At 44.3% G+C, this 23,871-nt stretch overlaps 1 protein-coding gene across 2 annotated transcripts in view; it reads left to right on the top strand.

The window, feature by feature from the left end:
- Nucleotides 1-13,596: 13,596 nt before the first annotated feature.
- Edrf1 (erythroid differentiation regulatory factor 1) overlaps nt 13,597-23,871 on the top strand; it is a 47,250-nt gene continuing 36,975 nt past the window's right edge. For both annotated transcript variants that reach the window (XM_004659258.2, XM_004659257.2), the window contains exons 1-6: nt 13,597-13,824; nt 15,178-15,386; nt 17,085-17,151; nt 17,770-17,895; nt 19,963-20,087; nt 20,306-20,462. In XM_004659258.2, coding sequence (XP_004659315.1) covers nt 13,717-13,824; nt 15,178-15,386; nt 17,085-17,151; nt 17,770-17,895; nt 19,963-20,087; nt 20,306-20,462 — 792 coding nt within the window. In that variant the 5' untranslated portion in view covers nt 13,597-13,716. The remainder of the gene's footprint in view (nt 13,825-15,177; nt 15,387-17,084; nt 17,152-17,769; nt 17,896-19,962; nt 20,088-20,305; nt 20,463-23,871) is intronic.

Genomic DNA, 23,871 nt, shown 5'->3' with positions numbered 1-23,871 from the left:
AACTGCCAGACTGATGGGAGGGCATGCGGGAGAATTCCTTCCTTCCCCAGCATGCACGGGCAGCATGCCTGACCACGCTGGAACAGCAGCGGCCTACAACGAAAGAACACATGTCAGTGACTTTGAAACCATTCCTAGCATTCCCTTTGGAGGATAAAACTCAAACTCTCCAAGAACATTGCTCAGGTGAAAGTGATTCCTGCAGAGCTAACCTGCCTTCAAATCACTTGCCCTTTTTTTTTTTTTCCTCAATTGCCCTTATTTAAAAAAAAAAAAGAAATAGAATGGGCATGCCAGCACCTTCAGCAGCTGCAAATGAACTCCAGACACATGCACCACCTTGTGCATCTGGCTTTTGTGGGACCTGGAGAAGTGAACCTGAGTCCTTTGGCTTCAGGGCAAGAGGCTTCCCAGCTAAGCCATCCCTCCAGCCCAACTTGCCCTTATTTTGAAAGTGCACACTAACAGCCAATTCAAGAGCAGTCAGAAAGATTTTTAAACCCTTCAAAATACTCTGCTTAAATGTTATGCTGTTCTCTGGAGAGAACAGCAGTTAATAATTATCAGCTAATAAATAAGGTGTCAGGCATTTGGGACCAAAGCTATCTCACCATTACACGGGCAAACTGTGCATCCAGGCCACATCAGCGCATGCTTCAAAATTGTCTTCTCTTGTCAAGTTAGAGTGTGAAGCAAAGTGTAGCTCATTAACTTGTTAATTGTTCTTGACTTTAAAATAGCCAGCATTTAGCCGGGCGTGGTGGCGCACGCCTTTAATCCCAGCACTCGGGAGGCAGAGGTAGGAGGATCGCCAGGAGTTCAAGGCCACCCTGAGACTCCATAGTGAATTCCTGGTCAGCCTGGGCTAGAGTGAGACCCTACCTCGAAAAACCAGAAAAAAAAAAAACAACAACAAAATAGCCAGCATTTGATTGCATCTCAAATAGTCTTGCCAGGCCTGGTGGCTATAATCCTGGCACTTGGGATGTAAAGGCAGGAGGATCAAAAGTTCAAGGTAACTAGATAGGAAGTTTGAGGTAAACCTAGGATACATGAGACTCTGTCTAAGAAAAATGAGTAACAACAATAATAATTATAATAATCTTTCTAAAAGCCTTTTAAGTCCCTCATTATTTAAACATTTCTGAACACAAACGCCTAACATAGGCATCTTCGGCTCTTTATAAAAGAACATTAGCACTAATATGTTGGTATAAAACATAAAAATTTTTAAAAAAACAATATTTGAAGCATTTTTATTTACTGACTGCAAACTAGTTTTATTCTCATTAATGCTGTTAGAAGTGAACACAGTGGTTGTCTTCATTTTGAGAATCATGGTTGAGAACTGAGCACTTTAAATCTCCTTCCTAGTTGTCTCTTGGTTAATTCAATCTATCTCAGAAGATGAGTGGACCCACTTGAAAGAGCTGCATGGCCTCAGGGCTTCCATATCAGACTTGTTTGTTTTGTTTTTTTGTTTATTTGTTTTTCTGTTTTGTTTGGTTTTTCTTTTTGTTCTTTTTTCAAGGCAGGGTCTCACTCTAGCTCAGGCTGACCTGGAATTCGCTATGGAGTCTCAGGGTGGCCTCCAACTCACAGCGATCCTCCTACCTTTGCCTCCCGAGGGCTGGGATTAAAGGTGTGCACCACCACGCTCGGCTCCAGACTCAGTTTCAGCTGCATCCACAAATTACAACAGGGATTTTCATTGGGGTGTGTGTGTGTGTGTGTGTGTGTGTGTGTGTGTGTGCGCGCACGCACACACACAGACATACACATGCCACAGTGCATGTGTGGAGGTAAAGGGACAACCTTCAGGTCACTTCTTGCTACTCATCTCCTTTGAGGCAGTGTTTCTATCTCCCTCTGCTATTGTTCCTTGCTGCCCTTGCGTGAAAAATCGGCCAAAAAAATTCCTCCTCTTTGCCTTCCATCTTGCTGTCAGAAACCAGTTGTGGCTTTTAACTTTTTTACATGGGGTCTGAGGATCAAACTCAGGTATTCAGGCTAGAACAGCAATTGCTTTATCCACTGAGCCATCTCTCCAGCTCCACACAAAGGTTTGGTTTTATCTTATTTTTTATTTACTTCTTTTTTTCTCTCTCTCTTTTTGAGGTAGAGTCTCACTCTAGTCCAGGTTTACCTGGAATTCACTATGTAGTCTCAGGCTGGCTTCTAACTCACAGTGATCCTCCTACCTCTGCCTCCCTAGTGCTGGGGTTAAAGGCTTACATCACTACACCCAGCTCACACAAAGGTTTTAAAACTTGGCTGGTTAAATTTTCATCTTCCTTGAAGGCCATTCATTATTCTCCCAAAGCGATAAAATAGGGTCAAGCTCAGAAATATTTGGCCCGTTGTTTTACATGTAATGTGTTTAGTCATACGAGGAAGAAAGATCATTAGGTTGTTGTCACTGAGCAAAATTAAAAGCAGGATATGTAACAAACAGGGGAGCAGGAAAGGTCTTGCTGGCTGGCTGCGAACAGTCCATCTTACTGGCCTGTGTGGGGTCGAAAAGACATTTGCACCTGACATAAAGTCATAAAGTCACGTGACCTGAGTTGGTCAGCTAGTGGTGTCATAGGACACAATAAAGTATGCATGGATTTTGTTTGTTTGTCTTTTGGCTTTTTTGGTGGTGGTGTTTTTGTTTTTCAAGGTAGGGTCTCGCTCTTGCTCAGACTGACCTGGAATTCACTATGTAGTCTCAAGGTGGCTTGAACTCACAGATATCCTCCTACCTCAGCGTTCTCTTTAATCCTTTGCTGGGAATAAAGGCATGCACCACCATGCCCAGCTAAGTGTGGGTAGATTTTTAAACACCCTCCTAGTATGGCTGAGGGGCCTGTGGTGGTTTGATTCAGGTGACTCCCATAAACTTAGGTGTTATGAGCACTAGGTTCCCAGCTGATGGAGATTTGGGAATTAACTCCTGTAGGCAGTATATTGTGGGGGTGGGCTGATGGGCATTATAGCCAGTTGCCCCTTGCCAATGTTTGGCGAACTCTCTTGTTCCTGTTGTCAACCTGATGTTGGCCAGGGGGTGATGTCCACCCTCTGTTCATGCCATTGTTTACCCCTACCATCATGCAGCTTCCCCCTTGAGGCTGTTAGCCAAAATAAACCTTTTTTTTTTTCCACAAGCTGCTCTTGGTTGGGTGATTTCCACCAGCAATGTGAACCTGACTGCAACAGTAAAGTGGTACTGAGGAGTGTGGTTTCTGCTAGACACCTGACTGTGTGGCTTTGCGTTTTGGAGCTGATTTTCAAGAGGAATGTGGAAGGATTTGAAACCTTGGCCTAAGAGATGCCTTGCAGTGCTGTAAGTATAGCTTGGTGGACTATTCTGGTCAGAGTTGAAAAACATGAATGCAGTAAAAACTATGGACTGTGAGGTTTGGCTTTTGAGGGTGAGAAAGAGCTTTACTTAAACTGGCAGTTTGTATGAGAACCTTGCTGTTGTAAGAAGTTGTGCAGAGTTATTTTGTGTAGAAATGAACTGGTGTGAGCAGAGGGATATGGCAAGAAAAAAAAAATCTTTGTGCCTAAACTGCTGCCCATTCACCTGTAAATTGTTTGAGAGATTACAACCTTTGAGATTGGGCCAGCTGACCTGCACTGGGACAACAGGAAGAATGTAGACTCTTTTGAAGGGCCTGAGTGCTCAAGGAGTGTCCTGTTCTTCAAAGTCTGCTTTATTCCCCCCCGGATTAACAAATTGGCACCCTACCTGGCATTTTGGAGTATGAGAAATGCAGAAAACAGAGGGTCATTGAGTTTGCAACATAGTCTTGTGTTTCAGAAATGGCCATAGGCACAGTGAAGCAGGTTTGCTGGATGCCTTCATGGAGACCCCATGCGGCCATGAGGATGAACCATGGATTGCAGTGGAGACCCAGTGGAGATGCCAGGACCATGAGATGGCTGCTAAGGAAAGCTGCCAGCCCCAATGAAGTTTTCCAGGACTGTGGGTAGCCTAGCTGGAGGGGTGGAATTGGAATGCCAGAGACTTGTTGCTGGTTAGAATTCTAAGACTTGGAGATTTGTCACTGGCTATAGTTGTTGAACTTGAAGGTACAGAGTTTGATGTTTGCCCTGGTTGTTTTAAATCTTGTGTTGGTTGAATATTTCTTTGCTATGCCCAATGCCATCTTTTGCAGTGTGAACATTTGTTCTGTGGCATTAATGGGTTTTGGGGGGAATTTTGGTATTCTGGTTCAGTTAAAAGATCTTGGACTATGGGGATACATGAACACCATTAAGATTGATAAAAACTATGGGGACTTAGTTAAAGTTGGACTGAATGCATTGTATTTTACATCATGTATGGATATCAATTTATGGGGGTCAGGAGTGGACTGTGGTGGTTTGATTCAGGTGTCCCTCATAAACTTAGGTGTTCTGAATGCTAGGTTCCCAGCTGATAGAGATTTGGGAATTAATGCCTCCTGGAAGGGAGTGTATTGTTTGAGATGGGCTTATGGGTGTTATAGGCAGTTTCCCCATGCCAGTGTTTGGCACATTCTCCTGTTGCTATGGTCCACCTTCTGTTGGCCAGGGGGTATCCACCCTCTGCTCATGCCATCATTTCCCCTGCCATCATGGAGCTCACCCTTGAGTTTTTTAGCCAAATAAACCTCTTCTTCCCCACCCCCACCCCCCCACCGCCAGCAAGCTGCTCTTGGTTGGGTGATTTCCACTAGCAATGCGAACCTGACTGAAACAGGGCCTAGGAGCTTCCTGCCTATGTGACTTTGGCCAGCTCCCTTCCCTTAGCACCTAGCTGCTTTGCATCCTGGGAGCACCTTAATGTGTCCAAAACCCCAGCTCTCCATTGGGAAGTTTTCTCAAGGAGGTGAGGAATACCACTTTCTTACATAGGTGTGCAGAAATAGCCTCCATAAGCCACATCATTTGTGGCCACATAATCCTATAATGTTGGAAAGATTTCAAAACATCTATCATCAAAAATGCTCCCTCTGCAGGAAAAAGACATGTTTTTGAAAATCAAATGCTTCCTCACTCATAACTAAAATATTACCTTTATCTTGAAGGAACAAATTAAACCTGTTTGCTTTGTGAAACTTTCTCTTAGAAGCATCCTAGTGACAGCTGCTTGTCGTCACGGACAAAATGAGAAAATATGGAACACTCCCAGCAGAAGTAACTCAGGTATCACGCGTGTGCTTGTGCACGTGCACATGTGCACACGTGTGTCGTGATGGGCATGTACAGGGCAGAGGGCAATCTCTGGAGTCTGACCTTATCTTCCACCTTGTTTGAGGCAGGGCCCCTCTGGTGTTCACCACCTTGTAGATCAGGGTCGTTGGCCCACATTTCCACAGATGCCCAGGGATTACAGATGCATGCGATAGCATCTGCCTTTACATTGGTTCTGAGGAACTGAACTCAGAGCCTCATGCTTGAATGACAAGTGCTATATCCACAGAGCTGTTTCTCCAGCTCAAGAATGAATCAGTTTTAAGTTTAAGAACTCTTGTATTTTGTTACTGATCACCTGCAACTTCTGCATGGGGTATTCAAAGCCCTTGCTTGTTACACAATGGTAGATTCTCATAAAGGCCTTTGTTGCAGTCAGGTTCGCATTGCTGGTAGAAATCATCCAACTAAGAGCAGCTCGTGGGAAAAAGAGGTTCATTTTGGCTTGCAGGCTCGAGGGGATGCTCCACGATGGCAGGGGAAAATGATGGCATGAGCAGAGGGTGGACATCACCCCCTGGTCAACAGAAGGTGGACCATAGCAACAGGAGAGTGTGCCAAACACTGGCATGGGGAAACTGGCTATAACACCCATAAGTCCATCCCAAACAATACACTTCCTTCCAGGAGGTGTTAATTCCCAAATCTCCATCAGCTGGGAACCTAAGCATTCAGAACACCTAAGTTTATGGGGGACACCTGAATCAAACCACAACAGCCTTGTTTAGTCACCAGTTTTAACCAGTCTTGCTAGCCTATCCCAGCCACAGTCTGCTTACAGGAGCGAGCTGGCTGAGCAGCAGCATTCATTGCTCTCCTCTGCTTCCTCACTGTAGACCGAATGTGACCAGCTCCTGCTGCCAAGCCTTCCCCACCAGTGATGGACTTAATATGGCGCTCTATGCTGAAATAAATCCTTCCTCCCCTTAAGTGATGCTTTTCAAGTATTTTGTCCAGCAACAACAATAATAGTAATAATAATGAAGTTACAGTTCTCCCTTCATCCAAGGTGGTGGGGTGTCACTGCCGGCAGTCGCTGTCCTAAGCTGTGGTTACAGGCCAAGTTCCTTCAAAACTACCAAGCCTGAGCCAGGCGTGGTGGTGCACACCTTCAATCCCAGCTCTTGGGAGGCAGAGGTAGGAGGATTGCCATGAGTTCGAGGCCACCCTGAGACTACAGAGTGAATTCCAGGTCAGCCTGGGCCAGAGTGAAACCCTACCTCGAAAAAAACAAAACAAAACTACCAATCCTACAAAAAAATGTAGGTTCCTTAGTAGTACTCCAGAGATGCCAATTTAAAATTTGGTCAAAGGGCTGGAGAGATGGCTTAGAGGTTAAGCGCTTGCCTGTGAAGCCTAGGGACCCCGGTTCAAGGTTCAGTTCCCCAGGTCCCACGTTAGCCAGATGCACAAGGGGGCGCACGCGTCTGGAGTTCGTTTGCCTGGAGCGCCCATTCTCTCTCTCTCCCTCTATCTGTCTTTCTTTCTGTGTCTGTCGCTCTCAAATAAATAAAAAGAAATTAATAAAATTTAAAATTTGGTCATGGCTGGAGGATCTGCCCTTTTAACAGCTAGACGAGGTGGTGCTCACCTTGTAACCACAGCACTCGGGAGGATGAGGCAAGAGGACCAGGAGTTCGAGACCAGACTGGGCTTCATAGGGAGATTTTTGTCTCAACAACAACAACAACAATAACAAATAAACAGTAAAGTTCCACTGGCCTACCTTGGCAGTTTAATTTTCTTGGTGTGTGAATGGGGGTGCATGTCCACAGGTGTGAGGGTGTCAGGGTGAGAGGACAACTTCGGGTGTTGCTCCTCGTCTTCCGCTGTGTTTGGAGGCAGGATCTCTGGTGGTTCACCAGAGGTCTCGAGGCTAGCCGGCCCGAGAGCTTCTGGGGGTTCTCCTGTATCTGCCTCCCTTCTCACTGCAGGTGGCTAGGCTTACAAACACTCATACGACAGCATCCAGATTTATGTGGGTTCTGTGAGAAGTCAGGTGCTTGCATAGCAAGGGCTTTCTTTATCCACGCAGCATCTCCTCGGCCCCAACTTAACGTTTCGAAAAGCCTGCCTGAATAGGAGACCTGAGCGCCTGCACCGGCTCTGACACCAGCTAGCCGTGTATTCCATTCCACGAGCCAGTGCTGTTCTTTCTGGACTGCCCTACTCTCTTCTAAAGAAGGACTCGATGAGCTCGTCAGCACTGTGGGTCAGGTAGAAGGGATGGGCTCCACTGCAACTCTGAGTGCAGCATTAGGATTCCGCGACCCAGAGCTTTCCCACGTCCAGCAAGTAAATGAATGAGGCTGGCTAGTGTACGGCTCTGCGTCGAGGAGGGCAAACTGAAAACCACGCCCCCCAAACATTCCAGGAGTGTAAAGGATTAGAGGCTGGCATCCTCTGTCACAGCAGCTGCCCAGGGATCCTGAGTGCACTGGGCAACCTCTACATTCAGCAGTGCCCCTGTCCATATCTGCCTTTCACATAGTTACCTGACTATGAAAGTTTTATAGGGCTGGGAGATGGCTCAGCGGCTACAGTGCTTACTGTGCAAGCATGAGAACCTGAGTTCGGGTCCCCAGCACCCACGTAAAATATCAGGTGTAGTGGCATGCGCCTTAATCCCACAGGTGGGGATTAAGAGACCACTGGCTACCTAGTCTAGCAGATTCAGAGAGCTCTTGTGGCGGTTTGAACCAGATCCCCCCCCCCCATAAACTCGTGTGTTCTGAATACTTTTTCCAGCTGGTGGTAGTTTGGGAGGAGGAGCCTTGCTGAGGAGGTGCGCTGCTGGGGGAGGACCTTGAGGTTGATTAGCCCTGGCTTGCCAGTGTGTGTTCGGCTCACTCTCCTGCTGCTGTTGCCACCTGATGTTGGCCACAAGGTGATGCCCAGCCTCTGCTCTACCATCTTTCCCCTGCCATCAAAAAGCTTCCCTTTGAGCCAGAATAAAAATCGTTCCCCCGGGCTGGAGAGATGGCTTAGCGGTTAAGCGCTTGCCTGTGAAGCCTAAGGACCCGGGTTCGCGGCTTGGTTCCCCAGGTCCCACGTTAGCCAGATGCACAAGGGGCTGCACGCATCTGGCGTTTGTTTGCAGAGGCTGGAAGCCCTGGCATGCCCATTCTCTCTCTCCCCCTCTATCTGTCTTTCTCTCTCTGTCTGTCGCTCTCAAATAAATAAATAAAAAATTTAAAAAAAATCGTTCCCCCATTAGTGTCCGTTGACTGGGTCCTTTGTACCAGCAATGAGAGGGTAGCCAACAGCTTTAGTTCCAGTGAGAGACGATCTTGAAGAGGAAGGTGGAAAGTGACTAAGAAAGACCTCTGATGTTGAGCTGGGGATCCCATAATACACACGTGTGTATGTCTATGCACATACACACACATACATGAATGCACACCACACAAACACATGCACACAAAAACGTTGTAAAGCATTAGGGAGAAGGCTCAGCAGTTAAAGATGCTTGCTTGCAAAGACTGCTGCCTGGGTTTGATTACCCAGTACTCACATAAACCAGATGCACAAAGTGGCACCTAAGTCTAGAGTTTGTTTTCAGTGGCAAGAGGCCCTGGCATACCCATAACACTCTCAAATAAGTAAATAAATAAGTTAAAATTTTATAAAGGATGTTCAATTTCACTTCAAAAATACTGTGAATTACAAATAACTCAATGAATTTATGATTGTCTAAGACTTCTCTGAGATCATTCTGCATTCTGGGAGAAATTTTGCAAAGTGAGAAAGTCTAACCTACAAATGGTTTTATAACAGAACAAACTGGATATCAATACTGACTTTCATAATTAATGACACTGGCACTGTGATCGTTTGGCGTTACTTCATTAAATATTTTTAGCCTTGATTCTGGCTATTAAAAATATTTTGAAGTCAACAACATTGTTTTTAATGTCTCAAACATTTTGAAAAGCGTTTTAAAAGCCTGTCAACCCTAGTCATTTCCTCTACATTGCCTAAGGGCTAAAACAGTTCTGTCGCCTAGTGCTGTCCTTAGTGTCGGTGAAACAGAGATGATCAGAAAGGACACCTGCCTTTGAGGAGCTACAGGCAGCAAGGGAGGCAGATGCAGACACAACTGCTCTGTAATATGACAAGTGCAGACTAGAGCCTTACAAGTCAGGGGAACAAAGAAAGAGAGCCTGAGGGGTAAGGAGTGGGTGGCGTCAGGAGAGACTTAGGAGAAATGATACCTGAGATGAATCTTGAATGTGGGCAAGAATGAGCCAGGTGAGAAAAGAAAAGGGCTTCTAGGCCAGGCAGGGAAAGGGACTCTAGGCAGAGGGAAAGCACCAGTTACATGGACCTCTGGAGCAGGCTGCTGGAGGAACACGATTTAGGCAGAGCTGCTCCTTCAACAAGCGTGTCCTAAGCAGGGAGGACAGGCGGTGGGAGAGGCAGAAAACATGAGTGAGCCAGGACAACTGTCCAATGGGGCACAGGAGATGACAGTCCATTCTGAGCCGGTAGAATCCAGGAAGACACTGACCCAATACCAAAACGAACACAACTTGGGGTCTTCAAAACTGAAATTGTGGAAGGAATGATCCATGCTTTCTCCCAACATTCTATTTCAATCACTTGCATTAGAGGCAATGATAGTAACTTTATAAAACCCACAGCATGTGTTTGATTATGGAAAAAGAAAAATTAATAAGCCCTTTGGGCTGGAGGAATGTATAAACTTTATCTAACCCAGATGTTCCCGGTTCCTCCATGCCTCTGGGATCACCCTCTTTTCCCAATTAAATTAGTCCTAGCTTGTGTGTGGCTGCTGGAGACCTGGCCTCTTGTAAGAAGTTTCTGGGAGGACTGGTCCCAAGAGCCCTTCTCTCCAGTGTGACTCACTCTGTGTATTGGGTTAATTCTACCTCATTCTTTTCTGCCTTTTTGCAAACTATTGCCAGCACATCTTAAGCTTCATCAAGGGCCCAGACACACTTCCCAATAGGAAGGTGCAATTTTTAATCTCTAAGAAATTATGAGTACCCCTATTCACCCTTCGTACAGAAATATACAACAGAATTTCAAGATTATTGAAACCTACTTTGTAAATGCAAATAGCTTAACATTAATTATGTCTAATTAGAAAATAATCAGAACATAAAAAGTCAAAAATAAGGAAAAGCTTAAAGACTAAGTGCTTAATCATTTCTTCTTTTTTTTTTTTTTTTTTTTTTTTTTTTGGTTTTTCGAGGTAGGGTCTCACTCTGGTCCAGGCTAACCTGGAATTAACTCTGTCATCTCAGGGTGGCCTTGAACTCATGGCAATCCTCCTACCTCTGCCTCCCGAGTGCTGGGATTAAAGGCGTGCGCCACCACGCCCGGCTCTTAATCATTTCTTCTTAAAGGGATCTGTTACATTTGGTATACAGAAATGGACTCCCCAGGACTCACACATCCAGATGTACAAGGTGGTGTCTGGAATTCCTTTGCAGTGGCTAGATGCCCTGGCATGCCCATTCTCTTTCTCCCCATCTCTCTCTAATAAATAAACATATCTTTAAAATCCTTAAGCCATCTATTGTTAGTAGAAAATTTTCAGTGCCAGGGATAGGATACCTTCCAGTGAGTTGTTGGCCAGGGAGGTCCCTGATGCCCCCAAAACATTACAGGTCATTGCCAAGGCCCTTGGTTTCCCACCAGGAATAGATTGTAAGACCTTATTGCTGAAGACTCCACATACTTGGTCTTTATTTTTTTAATATTTTATTTATTTGAGAGAAAGAGGCAGAGAGAGAGGGAGAGAGAGAATGGGTGCACCAGGGCCTCCAGCCACTGCAAACAAACTCCAGATGTGTGGATTCCCTTATGCATCTGGCTTCTGTGGGTCCTGGAGAATTGAACCGGGATCCTTTGGCTTTGCAGGTAAATGCCTTAACTGCTAAATCATCTACCCAGCCTGACTCCACATATTTGGGTGACAATATCACTGAGAAATCTTGCTGGAGCTAAGCTGAAAACCTCCCCCATCTAGACCAGCTGATACAAAGCTGGAGAAAGCCACACTGCATGCAGTTCAACGGGGGAGAGAGAGAGAGACAGAGAGAGAGAGAGAGAGAGAGAGAGAGAGAGAGAGAGAGAGATCACCAGTGAAGATACTCAACAGTGGACATTGCAAGCCTTATATTTGGCCAGCCAGGCCAAATGAGCCAACAGGTGCAATAGTGGCACATCTGTTATGGGGGAAGCCAACCACCCTCTAATTTGAATGGAGGCACGCTCTATGGGCTGATACTGAAAACTTACAACAGGGTAGTCATGAGCCCTAGGGGTATAAAGTCTGCTGCTGTCTGGCTAAATATATATACTATGCTCACCAAACTGCCCAGTAAGCACTTCTCTTAATGTTCATACCCATATATTAATGCTACTCTCACTTTTGGTTAGAGAACCTTCTCTTTTCAGATGACAGTGACCTTGGGATGACTCAGAAGGCACCATGGTACTGAGAAGTGCCAAAGGAGTGCTCAGCACTGAAATACATCTATCACACCTTTCAAGGCTCAGGGTCCACTGCGGAAGAGGTGGCAGAAAGAATGTAAGAGCCAAAGGAAGGGTAGGATTCCTTACAACGTGCTCCCTACAGACACAAAATGGCCTGTATACCCATGGCCTCACAGTGCCTGACACTACCTACACAAGACCATCATAATAGGCGAAAAGATCATAACATCAGAATAAAAGAGAGACTGATTGAGAGGTGGATGGGATATGATGGAGAGTGGAGTTTCAAAGGGGAAAATGGGGGGAGGGAGGGAATTACCATGGAATATTGTTTACAATTATGGAAGCTGACAATAAAAAAAATTAAATAAAAAAAAAGGCCTGGAGAGATGGCGTAGTGGTTAAGGTGCATGTGAAGCTTAAGGACCCAGGTTCAATTCTCCAGTTCCCATGTAAGTCAGATGCACAAGGTGGTACACGCGTCTGGAGTTTGTTTGCAGTGGCTAGGGGCCCTGGTGCACCCATTCTCATTAACAAAATCTAATTAACAAAAATATAACTTTAAAAAATTTTAATTAAAAAACAAAGAATATTTTGAAAATCTGGATTATATAGTTGCTTTTCAAGTATTCAACTATCATTTTATGTGACACAATATATAAGTGCTTAGTCATAAAAAGCAATATAATGGTTTATGAACTTATGTATACAAAATATTAATTATCCTCTTGTATAAAATATTTTTCAAACTTTTACTGTAATAACAATTTGCAAAAAGAAACTGGTTGCAAAATACAAATGATCAAAAATACCACATTCGGCCTGGAGAGATGGCTTAGCAGTTAGGATGTTCACTTGCAAAACCAAAGGATCCCAGTTAGATTCCCCAGGACCCACATAAGCCAGATGCACAAGGGTGCTTACGCATCTGGAGTTCGTTTGCGGTGGCCTCCTCTCTCTATGCCTGTTTCTCTCAAATAAATAAAATTTTTTAAAAATCACACTCAATGCATGTTTTAAATTAGATGTCTAAAAATACACTACCAGGCCCAGGCATGGTGGCGCACACCTTAGATCCCAGCACCGAGGGAGGCTGAGCTAAGAGGACCACCTTGCGTTCCAGGTCACACATTAGTACCGTCAAATGACTTCACTAGAAAACTTGTAATCTAGACTTGCTCAATCACAAACATCCCATAGTAACTTAGAGCCAAAGGAAAATCGTAAATTGGGATAGCCAAATAACTACAAACGTAGAAACACCTTGGGTTTTATTCCTTTTTTAAATCTTGCCATACAACATGAAATTTGTGTGTGTTTATGTACATGCATATATATATGAATTTTCTTTTGATAAGGCCGTGGCTGAGTTAGGTGTTTTAGGTGCAGAGATGGCCGCAGAGAGGGTGAGCAGTGGAAGGTCTCCCCGCGCCCGGCTACGGGGAGCCCCGCCGCGCCTGCGGCCTGGCGGACGCCCCGCGGCCCGGCACTGTGATGCAGGAGCGGGCGCGGGGCCGCGAGTCGGGAGCAGCCGGCCGCCTCTCCCTCCGCGTGGGAGGACGAAGGGACAGTGACGTCTGGCAAGGAGTGACACCACGAACTCGGACCGCGCGACCTCCCATGCCACAGCTCCCTTCCAAAGGCACGCAGGCGACAGCGACATCCTCCCGAGGCCAAGTCCAAACCACTACTAGCCAACAAAGCCCGGAGCTGCGTAAAGGGCGGAGCCTGGAGTCTGATCTCGCGAGAAGTGACCATCCGCCACGGCTTGGACAGGAGCAGGCGCGCTACGGCTCCCTCCCCTGCCGCGAAGGAGGGGCCAGCCCCGGGAGGCGGGGCCAGGCCTCGGCTACAAAAACCTCGCGAGAGTGGAGCGCGTCACCTCCGGTCCTGTCTGTCAAGGGCCGGAAGTGGGTTCCGAGGCGCGTCCGTGGCGCTTGCCATCGGGGGGATTGCTGTGACTCCGGGCCGGAGCTCCTGTCGCCTGGTCCTTCTGTTCCCGCTCTTCCCTGGACCGAAGTGATGGAGGACCCCAAGGAACCCGGAGCCGAGGCTTCGCCGGCGGGCGCCACTGCTCGAGGAGGGCTCAGCCTCCTGTCCCGAGCGGAGTCCGAGGAACCTTCCGCGCAGGTGAGTGCGCCGCGGGCGGGACCTGCGGGGCTCCGTAGTCCGCGGGCCCGCGCCGTCGGGGGAGGGCGGTCGGGGCTCGTGCCGGCGGCTCTCGGACACCTCCGAACCGGGGGAGTCGCCAGCTAGGCCCGGGGTCAGGCGCAGAGGGCTCGTCCTGAGTACTCACCTGCCAAGTGCATGCCTCGCTCCCCGCGCGGGTTAGGGGCGACCTCGGCTTCTTCGCGGAGGCGGGCGTGGAATTACGCGCTGCCAGCATGCGGCGCGGGCCGGCCGCGCCGGAGGGACGCAGGACGGCGCCCGGGAGGGCTTCGGGACCTTGCGACTCAGCTAATTTTAGAAGGGCGCAGAGTGTTTGTCTGGCCGAAAGGGACAGTGTGGAGGCAGGTCACAGCGGTGCCCAACTCAGGGTGTGTTGGGGCCGTGCTGTGAAAGCTGTGAGGTGCCCCCTTTGCTGCAGCGTCGAGACGTTCAGCGTGTACGTCTGATGAGTTGATAACGTTGCTGCTGTGTGTTTGCTGTACAAAAAGGGGTGGGCGCTGGAACAGATGGCTTAGCCATTAAGGCACTTGCCTACAAAGCCAAAGGACCCAGGTTCGATTCCCTAGGACGCACGTAAGCCAGGTGGTACATGTGTCTGGAGCTCGTTTGCAGTGCCTGGAGGCCCAGGAGCATCTATTACCTCCCACCCCCACTCTCAAAAAAATAAATAAAAATAAAATATATCCAGATATATTGACACATCCGACTTTGGAAATGATGTATGATATTTAAATCAAAATATCTCTTTAGCCCGGCATGGTGGCGCACATCTTTAATCCCAGCCCTTGGGAAGATTGCCAAGTTCTGGGCTAGAGTGAGACCCAACCTCAAAGAAGTTTTTTTCTTTAATACTGAGCAGTGGTTTTACTAACTATACATATAGTTAGCATGACATTATTAAGCATCCTTGGCTTCTACTTAAGACTTCATTTAGTTTTGAAGCAATGTCTCACAGTGTAGCCCTGGCTGGCCTGGAACTAAGTACACAGATTAGGCTGCCTGGATTCTTCTGTCCTGAATAGGAGGATCACAGAGTGTGCCACCATGCCCAGCATTTTTTAAAGGCCAGTAGATTGGCTCTTTCCTACCTGAAACTATATTCATCACACTGCTTGATTGGGTCTTTTTTCCCCTTTGACACTGTGAGAAAGAGCTAAGTAAATGTGATGATTTATGCTCAAATTTATTAAGTGTTACTAATAAAATGTAGCATATGGTCCTTGTGAACATGATTTGGTGGGTTCTTGTTTTCTCTTTATAAAGTGAGATTTTCACTCCTAGCAGTTTTAAAGTTTTGTTCCATATGTTAATTAGGGATCAGCTTTATTTCTTGGAGGCAGTGAAGTGAAGAGCCGAGCTGTGGTGAAGTACTCTTCCGCCCCTCCTCGAACAGCCTTTGCACGCCTTGAAGAAAAAACAGACTTGAAACTCCCACCTGCCAACTGGCTGCGAGAGAGTGCCAAGCTAGGGCCAGCAGGAGCTACCACTCTGGGTAATAGTAAGAAAAGCAAGCCATTTTCAAGGTAAATTTTAATCTATGGCATTTTTACCTGACTCTCCAGTCTCATTTAAACTCTTTAACACTTGCTTTCAGGTCAATTTGAGATGTACATTACATGTTTGTAACCTTACAACGGAGAATCTCTGGGACTCACCAAAAATGTCAGATCTGGGTTGAGGAAGAGACCTATATTTAAAGAAAATAGGTGGATGTGCCATAGAAAAGGGCACCCCAAGTTCTCCTCTGGCTTACATACACATGCAAACACCACATATCACGTACCAGGAATCACAATACTACACACACACACACACACACACACACACACGAAAAAATAATGCTATAAACAAACAACTCGTGAATATAACTTTTACCCTCTATGGCACCAGGATAATTTCTAAATTACTATCTCAGAATAGTAATGTATCTGTGGTTCTTGTTGTAAGTTACAGTGAGTAAGGCATTTGCTGCACAGTTCTGATGACCCAAATTAGGATTTTTCAGAACCCATGTAAACCTAGCACAAACATGTGTAATCCCTCCTACAATAAGAAGGAAAGTATGGATACAGGAGAGTCCTGAAGCCTATATGACAGCTAGCCTGGCTCACACAGCATCAAATAAGAGAGACCCTGCCTTAAACAATGTAGAAGGTGAGGTCGGACGCCTGAGGTTGTCCTTTGACCATCACACACACACTCTCCCAATTAGAGTGCCCACATTCATATATACACAAAAAGGTGTGTAAAAAAAAAGGTGTGCAAATTAGTTCAAGTGGCTGATGAATGTTTACCCATGGCCACCCGGCATTTTGCATGGATTCTGAGGAATCAGGCTTGAGCAGAGTCAGGTCTCCCCCGGTTCTCATGCTTAAGCAGCAAGTGCTTTTGATTGCTGAGCCATCTTCCCAACCCTGTAGCATTATTTGTACTAGCCCAAAGCTGGAACTAACCCAATTATTTTCTCTTAGAAAATGGCTTAATTAGGATATATGTTGTAAGGTAGTATAAATGATACTGATACACTGAGTATGTAAACATGGTGCTAAGTATTTTCTCATGCAAGTCTCACCACCTTTTCAGATGCATTGTTAACTTTTGCCCATGAGGAAACAAGGTTACATACTTACCTGTAGCAGGTAGTAAGTCATGTGAGTCTAGTATGTGGGTGTAGATGAGTGTCTTGACTGTGCCACTTACTAATTGGAAAGTGATGACACACAGCTGCTTTCCAAGCTTTTAGGCTATAGACCGTGTGTTATCTTGGGATGAGCTGAGACCTTGCTGGTTGGGCTTTTTTTTTTTTTTTTTTCCTTTACTCCTTATGACTGAATTCATGTCAGGTACAGTTTTTTCCCCTTATATATTTTTCAAAAGTATGGTATTGTGTATTGCTGGGAACATAAAATCCCAACATATGTTTCTGTTTTTCTTACCTCATCATGTAAAAAGAACAAAATGTTGAATTAGTTGTCTTGAAGATTTTGGGGGGGTTATGGCAATAATACTGCGCTTTTCATAATTATTACTGTTTGACCAATGATGCCATCTAGTCTTAAGGCATGCCATTATTCTGTGTACCACTAAGAAGGGAATGGTAGGCAATATAACATGCTCTGCACTGGGGTTCAGATGTTTTGGAATGTAGGTATGTATGTCCTAGAAACAATGAAGCTCGGTGTTCTGTTCAGCTTTGAACCTGTGGCCTTTTCCTTTGGTAGTTTTGGCATGGCATATGACTTCATTGATTCAGTGGGAAATGATGTGGATGTTGTCTCTGACTCGGAAGTAAGTGATATCTGTTATTTCATGTAACTTTGAGAGTGTTTGGTGCTGCTTTTGTTTATATCACTTTGTTTGGCAGTTTTGAGAAATTAGGGATGAAATAACAATTGTCTGCTTATTCTTTAAAAGTAGTACTATAACTCATTTCCTTTCTTCAAAGATAATGGAACAACTCCAATAATAAAATATTAATATCAGTGATTATATTTAATAGTAAAAGTTGGAGCTCACTCACTGTATTTGAAATTATCCTGCATATGTTACAAGTTGAAAGTTACAGCAATATTATAGTAGTTTTCTTGATACTTGATCTGTAGCTATTTGCCCAACACATTAAAAGCCTAGGATAATGCAACATTCCTTCTTTCGTGCCTATGAAACGGAATTCTATTGTAGAGAAATAAGTGTTTGATCACCATTTATATTACAGTATGACTCAAGAGTTTTAAAGGTCTGCCCTTCCACGCTATTGAATGTGTAATTTTTTTGTGTAAAGTCCAGTTCATATAACCTTAAGGAAATAAGGTTTATTAAGCTTTAAATTGAATGAAGTAAGAAATTTGAAAGATTCTAAGTTGCACAAAAGGGGTCTTTTTATTTTTCCTCCTTTTTTTTTTTAAGAACATAAAAAAGCTGCTGAAGATTCCGTATAGCAAGTCCCATGTGAGCATGGCTGTCCACCGCATAGGAAGGACCCTTTTGCTGGATGAGCTGGATATTCAAGAGCTCTTCATGAGGTCATCACAGGTACTACTTTGTGAAACTTCCAGAAGAGAATGACTCTTATCAGCTTGGGCAAACTGTGCAGCTCAGGCATGTTGGAAGTGTGATTTTGTTTTTAATGCCGTAGTGGAAATGTAGTTGAGTACATCAGTTCACTGAAGATTTTTTTTTAAAGAAAAGATAGAGAATATAGAAGAAAATTATTATATTGATTTTTAATAGCTGAGATTCCTTCTTACAAGGGCAAGGATAAAGTCAGTGAAGAATGTTACAAAAATCTGAAATTTAAGGACTAGTTTAAGTTTTTGAAAGATCTTAAATGTCAATACTCTAGAAATATGGCTATCAGGAAATGTATGTTGAAAGGCTATTCCTATGAATAGAGTTACCATATTTCACTTTCTAGCTTCTCTGTTGGTCAACCCTATTTTTCCCCATGTTGAAGATGGGTGCTCCTGTTAAATACACTCAGTGTTTATTTTTATTTATTTACTTGAGAGAGACAGAGATAGATGCAGAGAGAGAGAATAAATATGGGTGCACCCGGGCCTCCAGCCACCTTGTGCATCTGGTTTACATGGGTCTTGGGGAATTGAACCTGGAATTGGGGTCCTTAGGCTTCACAGGCAAACGCTTAACCGCTATGCCATCTCTCCAACCCTAAAAACCTTATTTTTATTTATTTGCTAATTCTTGTTTATTTAAAGTGACAGAGAGAAAGAGGTAGAGAGAGAGAGAGAATAGGCGTGCCAGGGCCTCCAGCCACTACAAACAAACTCCAGACGCATGCACCCCCTTGTGCATCTGGCCAACATGGGTCCTGGGGAACTGAGCCTTGAACTGGGGTCCTTAGGCTTCACAGGCAAGAACTTAACTGCTAAGCCATCTCTCCAGCCCAAAAACTTTGTCTTATGAGCTGGAAAAATAGCTTAGTCAGTACAATGCTTACTTTGTAAGCATGAGGACTTGAGTTTGATCCCTGGAGCCAATGTGAAAATGCTGAGCATGCTTGTAATCCCAGCACTGGAGAAGCAAAAGACAAGAGACTTCCTGGACCTTGCCAGCCAGGCAGTTTAGCCTAATTGACTCTGCTCTAGGTGGATGCCATTTTTGAGGAATGACACCTGAGGTAGTCCTACAGTCTCTACACTTGCATACACAGTTCTTTCTTAGTCTCTCTCCACCCCACCCCCATTTTGAAACACAAAGTCTTGCTGAGTTGTGGAAACTGACCTTGAATTTTTTCTGCAGTCCAGGCTGGGCTTGAACTTGCAGTTCTTCGCCCCCAGCTTTCCAAGCAGCTGGAAATTTCATGCTTCTTGGACTTGGGAAAATAAGTTACAATGATTTAATTTTTTTTTTTTTTTTTACTTTGAAGAGCATAGTATAATTCAGTTCATGTTTATGCACCAGGCACTTGGGCAAGGTTGTGGGTGTGACAGTGAGTCACAGCTCTTGTTTCTTAGCTTACATAGTAGTTGTTATGAACATACAGATGCTTTAAACAAAATATTTATTTATTTATGAGAGAGAGAGAGAGAATGGGCATGCCAGGGCTTCTAACCACTGCAAATGAACTTCAGATACCTGTGCCATTTTGTGCATCTGGCTTATGTGGGTACCGGGGAATTAATTGAACCTGGTTCCTTAGGCTTCTGAGGCAAGTGCCTTGACAATTGAGCCTTCTCTCCATTCCACAAACACATATACTTTGAGCCTGATGTGGTGGCGCACACCTTTAATCCCAGCACTTGGGAGGCAGAGGAAGGAATCACCGTGAGTTTGAGGCCACCCTGAGACTACATAGTGAGTTCCAGGTCAGCCTGGGCCAGAGTGAGACCCTACCTCAAAAAAAAAAAAAAAAAAAAAAAAAAAATATATATATATATATATATATATATATATATACACACACACACACATACACAGAGAGAGAGAGAGAGAGAGAGAGAGAGAGACACGCGCGCGCACACACACACGCACACTGAATACACATGAGCCTTTGTGGGGCATTCAGGATCCAAACTATAGCAACACAAGTTGTTTTAACTACATCTGTGTATCTGTCTCATCATTTCTTGTGTTATTCAGACTGGTGATTGGACATGGTTGAAAGAATTTTATCAAAGATTGATAGATCAGAAGTGGCAGAGGAAGAAGAAAAGTAAAGAGCACTGGTATCAAAAGGCTATTCTTTCCAAGTTTCTGTATTACAGGTACTTGGCTACTTTATTTTATCTTAAGGAAAATGAAATCCTGACCTAAAATTTAGTTTGAATTTGATAAAATGAGTTTAGTTTGCATCTGTGGTATTGTTAACATTTTTATTTTGTGCAAATTGTGTGCTTTATTATAGAATGTAGTTCATATGAATGTGTAGACTGTACATAAAGTTGAAGTGATATAACTTTTAAAAAATTTCTTACTTGGCCAGCATCAATGGTGATGGGGCCGCTCAGCCCGTCCCATCTGCTGCAGAAGAGCAGGAATCACCCACTTCCAGTCAGACACATGATTCTGAAGGGGCTTCCTGGCCTGCTCCCTTTGAAATGCCTGCTTCAGTTTCTGAAGATCCCAGCGCCTCCAGTCAGGTTAGTACTTGAGAACAGAACCAGTGATCCTACTGAGAAAATAGATAAGTAAGAATAAGGAGTATTTTGTCAATTGATGTTTCACAGTAAAGGAAAAATGCTTTTACATTTTCAGTAAATTTACAGTATATAGTATGAATGATTAGATCAGTTATTTTTATTAAATCAAAATATTTTAGCCGGGTGTGGTGGCACATGCCTTTAATCCCAGCACTCAGGAGGCAGAGGTTAAAGGATCACCTTGTTTGGAGGCCACCCTGAATTTATGTTGTGAATTTCAGGTCAGCCTGGGCTATAGAGAGACCCTACCTTGAAAAACTAAAAAAAAAAATTTAGTCTACTGATAGTTTTTTTTTTCCTCCTTAAAGTTATGAGTACTATATAACATAACGTAGCAGTAAACTTCAGATATGTAATAAGTACCTATCAAGCACTGAAAGATAAATATGTTCATAATTTAAATTGGTGAGCTTGTTAGGCCTGAAATACCCTGTAAGACTTCTGGGTGAGACCCCAAGTCTGAGCCCATACAGTACTTCAGCTTCTAGGAAGAAGAGCCTTAGAGTGCTGTCTGCTTTGTCTTTGTGCTCTGCAGCTTCTCACTAATGGTTCATTTGTCTTCACCCTGTGGGTGGCAGAGTGAAATCTCTTGTTAGATGAAGATGTGGCCTGTCTATTTTCAGAGAATATGCTGACTGATTAAGAACAATGAGATAAAATAAGATAATTGCTAGGTATGGTGGCACACACCTTTAATCCCAGCACTTGGGAGGCAGAGGTTGGAAGATCATGGTGAGTTCAAGGCCAGCCTGGGACTACAGAGTGAGTTTCAGATCAGCCTGGGTTAGAGTGAGAGACCCTACCTTGCAAACAAAACAAAACGTGGAAATAATTGTGAATGAGAAGGGACATTTGAGGGACTCAGTGCTAGCGCCATCACATACCATGATTGAGTAAGGTGGTCTGGTAGTTTGCTATGGGGTGGAGGTTGTAGCTCCTTGGTGGAGTACTTTTGTTTGTTTTTGTTTTTGTTGTTTCAAGGTAGGGTTTTGCCCTAGCCCAGGCTGACCTGGAACTCACTGTGTATTCTCAAAGTGGCCATGAACTCATAGTGATCTTCCTACCGCTGCCTCCTGAGTGTTGGGATTAAGGTGTGTGCCATCACATCCGGCCCAATAGAGCGCTTTTTGAGTATGTGTGAGCCCTTAGGTTTGATCCCCAGTACCGCAAAATAACAATAAAATTCTGCTAGGCATGGTGGTGCATGTCTTTAATCCCAGCACTCCAGAATTACTGTGCATTCAAGACCACACTGAGAGTACATAATGAATTCCAGGTCAGCCTAGGCTACAGTGAAACCCTATCTTACCTTGCGGGGGAGAAGTTGAACAAACTCCAAATTGTTTTATAGTCATTATTCTATGCTAGTTACTTTATGTACTTTGTTATATGTGATTTATGTTGCCAAAGGACTTTCTAATATATGTTTCCATATTCCTTGTCTTTAACACCAGCACCTTACGCAGCACCACATCACACGTCACAGACACGCTCCTCTGTTGCTACTGCCGCTGCCTTGTTCTGTGGCCTTACCATTGTGTCCTTACCTTGTTAGGAGTTCCTGTGAGACATGCTGTAGATTGAAGAATCTGTAGACATTGACATACAGAAAGCAGTTTGGAATTTATATAATTCCCCTTGTGCTATGTACTTTGATGTATTTATATGGATTTGTTTCCATCCCTAGAGCTGCATATATAGCAAATACTGATGTTATCCTTTTACTAACAAGTTAACTTAGGTTTATTAAAACAGGTGTTTTTCTGCGGTTATCTAGCAGGTAAAATACAAGCTAGGGTTTAAATACAAAACTTTGATGACATTGGAGGTCTATATTTCACTCTCTGTCTGTACTGTGCACATGTGTAATTAGGGAGGCTATAGAAGCAGACAGATTTATTTTAGCAGTGATGTGCTCCCAAGCAGAGCTAGACTGCCATTAAAACACTCTAGTCTGCAGAATAGTTTTTTACAGATTTATTTAATGTATTTATTAGAGATAGAGGGGTAGAAAGAGAGCAAACAGCCACTGCATGCGAACTCCAGACGCATGCACCACCATGTGCATCTGGCTTACATGGGACCTAGAGAATCGAACCTGGGTCCTTAGGCTTATCAGGCAAGGGCCTTAACTGCTAAGCCATCTCTCCAGCCCCAGAATACTTTTAATACCTCCAAATTTTCAAAAGAAGACATTGAAGTATCATGCTGAAGTCTTCTCCCCAAACTAAAAATAGATTGAGGCTTTTTAAAAGCAGTAATAGAGGTCATACAGTTGTCCGCAATATGGCCTTAGAACCAGACACTTTTTGAGATCATATCCTAGACTGTTCCCTGCAACATCTACCTGACAACAGTGTCATTCTAGCAGCCCATAAATTGATAATTTGTTTGCATAAACAATAAAATAAAAGAGTCTGCAGTTCTCTTAGGGACTCCTGAGTAAGAAAACAAGACAGCAGAAACGCTGGAGATCCCCCTTGGCTGGTAGTCAGCACACTTTGCAGGTATATCCACAGATGGGTGTCAGCAGTTTGCACATGTGTATAACTTAGGTGAATGATAGAGGTTTCTGAGAGACAGCTGCTATTGGTTGGAAAATTGAATTTACCCAGCATCCAGGTATTCTCCGAAATGCATTCCTGACTGTATTAAGAAATATGTGTGTCTTTTTTGTTTTTGTTTTTTGAGGTAAGGTCTCACTCTAGCCAAAGCTGGCCTGGCACTCTGTAGCTCCAGGCTGTCCTTAAACTCACAGTGATCCTCTTAACATCTGCCTCCTGAGTGCTGGAATTAAAGGCATGTACCACCATGCCTTACTAGCAATGAGGCTTTTAAGCTTAGATAGATGTGGGGACTTTGGATTGTATAGAGGTGAGGTAGGTTTTATTACTGCAGCGCCACCTAGAGGGCGTGGGATTGGCAAGGCAGAGGCCGGCTTCAGTAAATGTCACTCTGCAGAAGCAAGGATGTGTCAAACAGCATGTTTCATCCCTGACTCCAGAAAGTTTTCACTGGTGCCAGGGTTTGTGAATCAACGAAGCTTACATTGGGACTTGTGCAACAGAGACTTGTTGAGGTGATGAGTGTTTCTAACTATGGCTGAGAAGTTTAGGACTTTCTCATTTCAGTAGAGATGGACCAACCTGAAAGATAAGTGGTAATCAAACTTACAAAACCTTGAAATGAAAACTGAATCTTTGAAAGATCTGTCATCCATCTCATGTGAGTAAGATCTAAGTGTGACTGGCTTCTTTCTGCAGTGGTAACTCAGAACTGAATAAAGCAAGACACCTGTTTAAGCACTGTGGGATGTATTGGCTAGCTCACTAAGGGAGATCTGAGGTGT

This window comes from Jaculus jaculus, chromosome 1 (assembly GCF_020740685.1).
Source record: "Jaculus jaculus isolate mJacJac1 chromosome 1, mJacJac1.mat.Y.cur, whole genome shotgun sequence".
In the NCBI taxonomy this organism is placed as follows: Eukaryota; Metazoa; Chordata; class Mammalia; order Rodentia; family Dipodidae; genus Jaculus; species Jaculus jaculus.
This window is presented reverse-complemented; position numbering and strand designations above follow the sequence as displayed.